The following is a 10,921-nucleotide window of genomic DNA, read 5'->3' on the forward strand; positions in this document are numbered from 1 at the left end:
GTTTAACCCACTCCCTCTCCCTTGATTGTCCTTCTGTTCCCCAAAGTGATCTCTTCATTCTTAGAGCTTTTGTGATGCTTTGGGGTACTATACTTTGTAGTTGTTACTTACAAAGCACTGCTTTGTATAGTTGATTGTCTTTGTCTCTACATGTGTCCTAATTCCCTAAGTTGATATATCTTCATATTCTTTGTAGTGACATAGTAAGCACTCAGTATATGGTTTGTGATGATTATTGACTAGTTTGTTAATGGGAGTCAGGCAAAATCATGGATACTGTTCTTCCTAAAACTCTTGGTAGGAATTATGACTAAGTAAACTTTTGCTGAGATGCTGGTAAATATAGCCTGGTTAAAAGAAAAAAAGTCGGACGGAGGTAAAACTGAAAAATATTTGCTAATAATTTTTTAAACCAATTACTCTGTATATTATATAAAGGGGTGTGTTGTGTATATGATGTAACCCATATACAGAAATTGGGCCAATTGTAAATTCAGATGGAATCTCCTCAGATGCCATTAGAATTTTGATTTGGAGCTTAGAACTGGTTACTTTAGTAATGAAATCCTTTTATTGTATTCAAAACCCAGTTAATAAAAGATTCTGCTTTTGAAATAGAGGAAGTTTAAATTTCAATTTTGTTAGCTTAGCATTAAATTATTTAACTTAGTGGTTGTTAATCTGTGCTCATGAAAAGTTTGTTTTATAAATTGTATGTACATGCTCAAATCAGAATGTGAAATTGGGTATACATGTCTCCTAGGCAATGTTAAAAAGGATCTCAAGCATTTTCTTAGGACTAGCTAAGAATTTCTCACACTTTGTGTGTAGCACACATGTAAGAACTTACGTAATAGCTTAGCTATAGGTTAACAAATTCCTTGCCTTTAAATAATCTGCATCTGCATTTATGATTTAACATCTATCTTCATATAAACTCATTCTTATGTCTCTACTTTCAGACTCTTATAATTAATGGAGCCAATCTGGCAGCTCAAGATGATCGTGGATGCACTCCTTTACACCTTGCGACAACACACGGACATTCTTTCACTTTACAAATAATGCTCCGAAGTGGAGTGGTGAGGGATGCCTGTTAATAAGTGAGAACGTATAATGATATGGACTATAGTCCATACAGTCCATATCATATGGACTAACATTTGGTAGTCTGGTTATCTCTTCCTGACTTTGTAAATCCCTTATGTGACTTTGAGGAAGTAATTTGATCTCTCTCTTTAGCTTTTCTATCTTTAAACATGGGAGCAATAATTTAGATAAATCATCAACAACAACCAAAAAAACAGCTTAGTGGTACAAAATATTTCAGAGGCTATGAATTCTTCATGTCAGTTCAGAGTTTAACAGGGAAGATTCTGAAGCTTCCAGACACATCTTAACCAGGGATTGTAAATCTTTCTGACTTGCTGTGTGTTTACCTGTTTCTTTGGTAACTCTTATTTCATACACTAATTTAGAAAGTGATTTATATCTCCAGAAATTTCATTTATTGTGATATTTATTTTTAATATTACCCAGTGGCTGTAAAAAGTAACTTCTTATAAGAGTTAAATATTTTTTCATTAACTCTTTGGTTATGCTCCCAAGGATAATATTTGATCATTTGAATCCATCTCTTTCATTTTATTGGTCAGGAACTTGTGACCAGTAAAATGACTAGTTAAGTTCCTTTTTAAAAAGAAACGATTTTTATGTGGCTAGTTATGTTCTTTTTTAAAAGACTTTATAATTTCATTTGTATATTATTAGCTCATATGTTCAAATCAGTGGTTGCAGTAAATATTTCTATGATATTTAGTGTTTGCCTTATAGTTTTAAGAACAGCCTCCAATTCTCATTTGCAGAATTAAGCTGCTAGACTTAGTGTTTCCCCTACAAAACGTAAAAGAACTGAGTCCTTGTGAATGTTACCTCTAGGATCCCAGCGTGACTGATAAGAGAGAGTGGAAACCTGTGCATTATGCAGCTTTTCATGGGCGGCTTGGCTGTCTGCAACTTCTCGTTAAATGGGGATGTAGCATAGAAGATGTGGACTACAATGGAAACCTTCCAGGTATTCGCAAAAGCAAATATTTTGTTTTTCTATTAATGTAAACTTTAACAATGTTTGATCATGTTTAAGAAATTTGAACTGTCATCATTCTAATATTTCCTAACAAAACTAAAGTAGTAAACATGTTGACATGAACATTTTTTATCTTATATTATGTCTATGTTATGTACCCATCATGGGACTGATTTTTTTTTTCTGGAACCATATTAGCAAAAGAGAAATATCCAAAATTAAACTTGGATTTACTCTTCCCACCAGCTGTTTCCCTCATCTACTCTCTAGTGTTATTGTTTTTTAACTTCATATGTCTCTTCCCCACAGATTACTTAAAAAAGTAATAGTACAGATAGTGGACACTAGTGTATTTGAGTTAATTTGCTAATTGCAGTTGTCTAGCCTGCGGTCAACTAGCCAGATGAGACCTATACTCTTAAGTACCCTGTCTTCTTCTAAGAGGTGCTGTAGAAGTTCAGAAGAGAGTTAGACCACAGTGAGATTGGTTACTGAAACAATACTTGAACTATGTCTTAAAGGAATCTTAGGTAGCAAACAAATGAAGGGGAAGTCCAGGCAAAATAATCACTTTGATTATTAAAAACTCCCTAGATCCCAGTGGATCTCTGATTACTTAGCTTGGCATGCTGGGCCTTCATAATTTGGCTCTGACTTTCCTCCCTGCCCTTATCTTCCATCCCTTGACACTGCTATCTTGGATCATTTTGCTTCTTTCTGAAGGACATCCTTTAGTGTTCATTTAGTGAAGGTTTGTTGGTATGAACTCTCTTGATTTTTGTGTATCTGGAAGTAGCTCTTTTACTCTCAGTCTTTTTTAAAAAAATTTTATTTTTGACACATAGCATGCATACAGAAAAACGCCCAATTCAAATGCACAGCTCACTAAATTTTCACAAGTGAACACTTCTCTGTGGCCATCAGCTAAATCAAGAAACAGGGTAGTCTCCTTCGTGTCCTCTTTCTAGTTACTGCCAACTTCCAAAGTTAATCACTACCCTGACTTCCAACGTAAAAATTAGTATTGTTTTTTTTCTGAACTCCATGGAATAAAATAATACACTGGTGTCCTTTTGTGTGTGGCTTCTTTTGACTTTCCAAAGTGGTTTTTATCAATTTATACACCCACAGGCAGTGTTTAAGGCTTTCAATTACTCCACTTTCTCATCAGCACTTGACACTATCAGTTTTTTTAGTTTTAGTCATTCTTTTGAGTGTATAGTAATATCTCATTGTGGTTTTAATTTGAATTTTCCCAGATGACTAGAGATGTAGAACATCATTTCATATGATTAATGGCTGTTTAGTTATTTTCTTCTGTGAAATACCAATTTGAAGCTTCTTCACTTTTTTTTTTTTTAACTATATGCAGGCCTGTCACTGTTGTGGCCTCTCCTGCTGTGGAGCACAGGCTCCGGACGCGCAGGCTCAGCGGCCAGGGCTCATGGGCCCAGCCGCTCCGCGGCATGTGGGATCTTCCCGGACCGAGGCACAAACCCATGTCCCCTGCGTCGGCAGGCGGACTCTCAACCACTGCGCCACCAGGGAAGCCCTGCATTTTTTTTTTTTTTTTAATTTTTATTGAGTTGTCCCTCTTTTTTTCTAATTGAGTTGTAGGGGTTCTTTATATATTCTGACCACAAGCTCTTTGTCACTTACATGTGTTGCAAATATCTTTTCCTTTTAAGTATCCTTTCTGTTCTATTGTCTTGCCTTTTCATTCTTTTAAGATATCTTTTGATGAATAGAAGTTTTCATTTTACTGTAGTCCAGTTTAATAAGCTCTTCCTTTATGGTTAGTACTTTCTGAATCCTGTGAAAAAAAGTAAGGAAAGACTTTTTTAACAGGATTCAGAAAGTCTTCATTTCATGAAGACACTCTTTTATATTATCTTCTAGGAATTTTATTATTTTATTTTCACATTTCCACCTGGAATTGACTTTTCTTCAATACAAGGTAGGGGGGAATTTCATTTTTATTAAGTTCTTTATTGAATTTGCCTGATCACTTTGTTAGTCTCTTGTTGCCCGCTCATTGAAAAAAAAATCAACTTTTATTTCCTTAAACATGTATAATTATTTTATAACCATATGTAGTATATTTTTTAATAGTATAAGGTAGAGGTTAAGAATGTGGCCTCAGGACTAGACTGCTTATATTCAGACCTCTCTGTTAAAAACTATTAATTCAAAATTTATTAAGCATCTGTGTGTCAGTCCCTAGGTGCTGGGGATATCACTGCAAATAAAACAGACAAAAGTCTCTGCCGTTGTGTGTGGTGAGGGGGGAGACAGACAATAATAAAAATGAATGAACAGAATATATATTGTATTAAATAGGGATATGTGTTTGGATTAAATAGCAAAGGGGAGTAGAGTGTTACAGGGGATGAAGTTTGAAATAGGGTAGTCAGGGAAGCCTTCACTGAAGAGGTGACATTTGGGTGAAGACTTGGAGTTGAGGGAGCAAGTCTTGATATCCTGGGGGAAGAACATTTTAGGAAGATGTAACAGCAATGTGTAAAACTCCTGAGGCAGGATTGTGCCTTGCGTATTTGAGTAACAGCAAGTCAGTGTGGTTGGAACAGAAGTGAGGGCGTAATAGATGATGAGGTCAGAGAGGTAACAAGAGCCATTGAAGCATTTTGAGCGTGGGAGTGACATGATCTATGTTTAAAACCATCATTTTGGCTATTGTGTTTATAATACTAGATTGTAGTGAGGGTGTGGGCATGAGTGGTTAGGAGCTTGATGCAATAATTTAGGTTACTGTTTGGTTGGACTAGATAATGAGAAGTAATTGGGGTCTGTGTATGTTTTACAGATAGAGCCAGTAAGATTTGCTGATTGATCAGATGTGGGGAGTGACAGAAATGGGAGTCAAGGGTGGCTCCAGGGTTTTTGGCTTGACCTTCATGGAAAGGAGAGCATTTCCATTAACTGAGATGGGGAAAGCTGTGTAAGGAATATGTATGCAAAAAGGGTAAGGAGTTCAGTTTTTGACCTGTTAAGTTTGAAATGCCTATGATACATTTCATGTATATGATGAGTAAGCAGTTAGAGGAGTCCGAACTTTCAGAGGGAGTTTTTTAGTGGAAGGTTCAGCTGAGAAAGTGTACACTGGCACGTGCCAACTACTTGTGGACATTGTTACTTAATTGATTCTCCTGAGTTTTACTGGTGACTTGGGCACTGCCCTACTTCTCCAGAGCCAAGATTTGTATACAAATTGGAGTCTTTCCCAAATAGTCACTTCTCAAGAGGTGTAAAGGCTCTCTTGTTCTTTGTAATCATTGCCTCTAAGCTTGTAATACCCCAGAACCATTCCTGTTTTTTGCAGCTTTTGGGTTATGGCTGTTCCTCAATCTGATTCATTATATTGATATTTTCTTTCAGGGATTCCTTAACACTTCTTGTCTGTTCGTGGTGTTCTTGTCTGTTTTTCTTGTCCTTTATGGCTTTAAAAAATAGTTTTCTATTATTTTCAAGAATTTAAGAGAAGAAATGGTGAGATAGTGTGTGTGCTTAGTCTGCAGTTTTGATCTAGTCTTCTTGTTTATAATAAAAATAATGTTTATGAAAAAGTGACAAAATACATAGTGATAAAAATAACATCACCCCTATTTGCATAGTGACTATTTTGGTTTATTTCTTCCACTTTTTTCCAAAATATTAAGATAAATTTATCTATCTAGCACCTATATTACATAGAAGGCATTTTTTCCATATAATTATAAGCTGCGCAGTTGGGATTTCACTTTCCAAGAAAATTTTCTGAGACCTGCTCTTTGGTGACCCTCACTTGGCCTCTCTACATTCACAGTAAGTATAGCTATTCAACCATTTAATGTACTGCTGTGGCTTGACTAGAAGGCTGACTGAGTAAGGACATGTAAGCTGGAAAAATGGTCTGTTATCCTTGTATCCAGAGTACATCTCTGTTATATAGGATAGGGATAGTTGTCTCCCTAGGAGGATTAGAGTTAATGTGTTGTTTCTTTTTTCAAGATATTTTATTGTCAATTTAAAATTAAATTATTATTATTTTTTTCTCTCACCTATAGTTCACTTAGCAGCCATGGAAGGCCACCTTCACTGTTTTAAATTCCTACTCAGTAGAATGAGCAGTGCCTCCCAAGCTTTGAAAGCCTTCAATGATAATGGAGAAAATGTATTGGACCTAGCCCAGAGGTTCTTTAAGCAGAACATTTTACAGTTTATCCAGGGGGCTGAGTATGAAGGAAATGATCCAAAAGATCAAGAAAGTAAGTAATAAACCTGAAGTGTTTTAGCATTTAATAAGTAGAATAAATGGAGGAGGAAAAGAAAGGAGTTATAAGACATGTTATATTAAAATATGTTATGTATCATTGTCCACACATTCATCCAGATTTTCTTCTTTATATGAAATATTTTAAGCAGAAATATAGAGAGATTAATGTAATATAATGAACACTTCTTTTTTTTTAACATCTTTATTGGATTATAATTGCTTTACAATGGTGTGTTAGTTTCTGCATTATAACAAATTGAATCAGCTATACATATACATATATCCCCATATCCCCTCCCTTTTGCGTCTCTCTCCCACCCTCCCTATCCCACCCCTGTAGGTGGACACAAAGCAGCGAGCTGATCTCCCTGTGTTATGTGGCTGATTCCCACTAGCTATCTGTTTTACATTTGGTAGTGTATAAATGTCCATGCCACTCTCTCACTTCGTTCCAGCTTACCCTTACTCCTCCCCGTGTCCTCAAGGCTGTTCTCTATGTCTGTGTCTTTATTCCTGTCCTGCCCCTAGATTCTTCAGAACCATTTTTTTTTTTAGGTTACATATATATGTGTTAGCATACGCTATTTGTTTTTCTCTTTCTGACTTCACTCTGTATGACAGTCTCTAGGTCCATCCACCTCACTACAAATAACTCAATTTCATTTCTTTTTATGGCTGAGTAATATTCCATTGTATATATGTGCCACATCTTTATCCATTCATCTGTCGACGGGCACTTAGGTTGCTTCCATGTCCTGGCTATTGTAAATAGTGCTGCAGTGAACATTGTGGTACATGACACATTTTGAATTATGGTTTTCTCAGGGTATATGCCCAGTAGTGGGATTGCTGGGACGTATGGTAGTTCTATTTTTAGTTTTATAAGGAACCTCCATACTGTTCTCCATAGTGGCTGTATCAGTTTACATTCCCACCAACAGTGCAAGAGGGTTCCCTTTTCTCCACACCCTCTCCAGCATTTATTGTTTGTAGATTTTTTGATGATGGCCATTCTCACTGGGGTGAGGTGATACCTCATTGTAGTTTTGAGTTGCATTTCTCTAATGATTAGTGATGTTGAGCATCCTTTCATGTGTTTGTTGGCAATCTGTATCTCTTCTTTGGAGAAATGTCTATTTAGGTCTTCTGCCCATTTTCGGATTGAGTTGTTTGGTTTTTTGATATTGAGCTGCATGAGCTGCTTATAAATTTTGGAGATTAATCCTTTGTCAGTTGCTTCATTTGCAAATATTTTCTCCCATTCTGAGGGTTGTCTTTCGTCTTGTTTATGGTTTCCTTTGCTGTGCAAAAGCTTTGAAGTTTCATATTGAAGTTTCATTAGGTCCCATTTGTTTAGTTTTGTTTTTATTTCCATTTCTCTAGGAGGTGAGTCAAAAAGGATCTTGCTGTGATTTACCTCATAGAGTATTCTGCCTATGTTTTTCTCTAAGAGTTTTATATTATCTGGCCTTATATTTAGGTCTTTAATCCATTTTGAGTTTATTTTTGTGTTTGGTGTTAGGGAGTGTTCTAATATCATTCTTTTGCATGTAGCTGTCGAGTTTTCCCAGCACCACTTATTGAAGAGGCTGTCTTTTCTCCATTGTATATTCTTGCCGCCTTTATCAAGGATAGGGTGCCCATATGTGCGTGGGTTTATCTCTGGGCTTTCTATCCTGTTCCACTGATACATAGTTTTCTTTTTGTGCCAGTACCATGCTGTCTTGATTACTGTAGCTTTGTAGTATAGTCTGAAGTCTGGAAGCCTGATTCCTCCAGCTCCATTTTTCGTTCTCAAGATTGCTTTGGCTCTTTGGGGTCTTTTGTGTTTCCATACAAATTGTGAGATTTTTTGTTCTAGTTCTGTGAAAAATGCCATTGGTAGTTTGATAGGGATTCCATTGAATCTGTAGATTGCTTTGGGTAGTATAGTCATTTGACAATGTTGATTCTTCCAATCCAAGAACATGGTATATCTCTCCATCTGTTTGTGTCATCTTTAATTTCTTTCATCATTGCCTTATAGTTTTCTGGATATAGGTCTTTTATCTTGTTAGGTAGGATTATTCCTAGGTATTTCATTCTTTTTGCTGTGGTAAATGGGAGTGTTTCCTTAATTTCTCTTTAAGATTTTTTGTCATTAGTGTATAGGAATGCAAGAGATTTCTGTGCTTTAATTTTGTATCCTGCTACTTTACCAAATTCATTGATTAGCTCTAGTAGTTTTCTGGTAGCATCTTTAGGATTCTCTACGTATAGTATCATGTCATCTGCAAACAGTGACAGTTTTACTTCTTTTCCAATTTGGATTCCTTTTATTTCTTTTTCTTCTCTGATCGCTGTGGCTAAAACTTCCAAAACTATGTTGAATAATAGTGGTGAGAGTGGGCAACCTTTTCTTGTTCCTGATCTTAGTGGAAATGTTTTCAGTTTTTCACCATTGAGGATGATGTTGGCTGTGGGTTTGTCATAACGAACCCATGTCCCCTGCATCGGCAGGCGGACTCTCAACCACTGCACCACCAGGGAAGCCCTGTTGGTAGATTTTTTTATCACAGTTTCGATTTTAGTGCTTATGATTGGTCTGTTTGTTTTCTGTTTCTTCCTGGTTCAGTGTCAGAGGGTTGTGCTTTTCTTAGAATTTGTCCATTTCTTCCAGGTTGTCGATTATATTGGCATATAGTTGCTTGTAGTAATCTCTCATGGTCCTTTGTATTTCTGCAGTGTCAGTTATTTCTCCTTCTTCATTTCTAAGTATATTGATTTGAGTCTTCTCCCTATTTTTCTTTATGAGTCTGGCTAATGGTTTATCTATTTTGTTTATCTTCTCTAAGAACCAGCTTTTAATTTTATTGATCTTTGCTATTGTTTCCTTCATTTCTTTTTCATTTATTTCTGATCTGATCTTTATGATTTCTTTCCTTCTGCTAGTGGATGAGGTTGGTTCAGTGGGTTGTGTAGGCTTCCTGGTGGAGGGGTCTGGTGCCTGTGTCCTAGTGGGTCGGACTGGATCTTGTCTTTCTGGTGGGCAGGACTGCTTCTGGTGGTGTGTTTTGGGGTGTCTATGACCTTATTATGATTTTAGGCAGCCTCTCTGCTAATGGGTGGGGTTGTGTTCCTGTCTGGCTAGTTTTTTGGCATAAGATGTCCACCACTGTAGCTTGCTGGTTGTTGAGTGGAGCTGGGTCTTAGCGTTGAGATGGAGATTCTCTGGGAGAGCTTTTGCTGTTTGGTATTACTTGGGGCCGGGAGGTATCTGGTGGACCAGTGTCCTGAACTTGGCTCTCCCACCTCAGAGGCTCAGGCCTGACACCTGGCTGGAGCACCAAGACCCTGTGAGCCACACAGCTCAGAAGAAAAGGGAGAAAAAGAAAGAAAGAAAAGTAAATAAATAAATAAATTTATTTTAAAAAATATAAAATATTATTAATAATAAAAAATTAAGAAATAAATAAAAAAGAAAGGAAGAAGAGAGCAACCAAACGAAAAAACAAACCCACCAATGATAAGAAGTGCTAAAAACTATACCAAAAAAAAAACAAAAGGGACAGACAGAACCCTAGGACAAATGGCAGAAGCAAAGCTATACAGACAAAATCACATGAAGAAGCATACACATACACACTCACAAAAAGAGAAAAAGGGAAAATAAAAAATACATATATTAAAAAAAAGAGAGCAATCAAATCAATAAACAAATCTACCAGTAATAATAAGCTCTAAATACTAAACTAAGATAAACATAAAACGAGAAAGAAATTAGTTGCAGAAAGCACACCCCAAGTCTACAGTTGTTCCCAAAGTCCACTGTCTCAATTTTGGGATGATTCGTTGTTTATTCAGGTATTCCACAGATGCAGGTACGTCACGTTGATTGTGGAGATTTAATCCACTGCTCCTGAGGCTGCTGGGAGAAATTTCGCTTTCTCTTTGTTGGCACAGCTCCTGGGGTTCAGCTTTGGATTTGGCCCTGCGTCTGTGTGTAGGTTGCCTGAGGGCGTCTGTTCCCCACCCAGACAGGAGGGGGTTAAAGGTGCCACTGATTAGGCGGCTCTGGCTCACCCAGGCCAGGGAGAGGGAGGGGAATGCAGGGCGAGTCTGCTGTGGCAGAGGCTGGCGTGACGTTGCAGTGTGTTATCCCAGGGAAGTTGTCCCTGGATCAGAGGACCCTGGCAGGAGTGGGCTGCACAGGCTCCCGGGAGGGAAGCTGTGGATAGTGACCTGTGCTTGCACACAGGCATCTTGGTGGCTGCAGCAGCAGCCTTAGCGTTTCATGCCCATCTCTGGTGTCCGCTCTGATAGACACGGCTTGCGCCTGCCTCTGGAGCTCGTTTTGGTGGTGCTCTGAATCCCCTCTCCTCACGCACCCCAAAACAATGGTCTCTTGCCTCTTAGGCAGGTCCAGGCTTTTTCCTGGACTCCCTCCTGGCTAGCTGTGGAGCACTAGCCCCCTTCAGGCAGTGTTCACGCCGCCAACCCCAGTCCTCTCCCTGGGATCTGACCAAAGCCGGAGCCTCAGCTCCCAGCCTCCACCCGCCCCAGCGGGTGAGCAGACAAGCCTC

At 38.0% G+C, this 10,921-nt stretch overlaps 1 protein-coding gene across 3 annotated transcripts in view; it reads left to right on the forward strand.

Moving 5' to 3' along the window:
• ANKRD42 (ankyrin repeat domain 42) overlaps nucleotides 1-10,921 on the forward strand; it is a 60,183-nt gene that overhangs the window by 13,536 nt on the left and 35,726 nt on the right. For all 3 annotated transcript variants that reach the window (XR_003005738.1, XM_024763567.1, XM_024763568.1), the window contains exons 4-6: nucleotides 963-1,082; nucleotides 1,939-2,074; nucleotides 6,151-6,351. Coding sequence is in view for 2 of the 3 variants with exons in the window: in XM_024763567.1 (XP_024619335.1) it covers nucleotides 963-1,082; nucleotides 1,939-2,074; nucleotides 6,151-6,351 (457 nt within the window). In the remaining variant the exon portion in view is untranslated. The remainder of the gene's footprint in view (nucleotides 1-962; nucleotides 1,083-1,938; nucleotides 2,075-6,150; nucleotides 6,352-10,921) is intronic.

Source organism: Neophocaena asiaeorientalis, unplaced genomic scaffold (assembly GCF_003031525.2).
Source record: "Neophocaena asiaeorientalis asiaeorientalis breed wild unplaced genomic scaffold, Neophocaena_asiaeorientalis_V1.1 scaffold23, whole genome shotgun sequence".
Classification (NCBI taxonomy): Eukaryota; Metazoa; Chordata; class Mammalia; order Artiodactyla; family Phocoenidae; genus Neophocaena; species Neophocaena asiaeorientalis.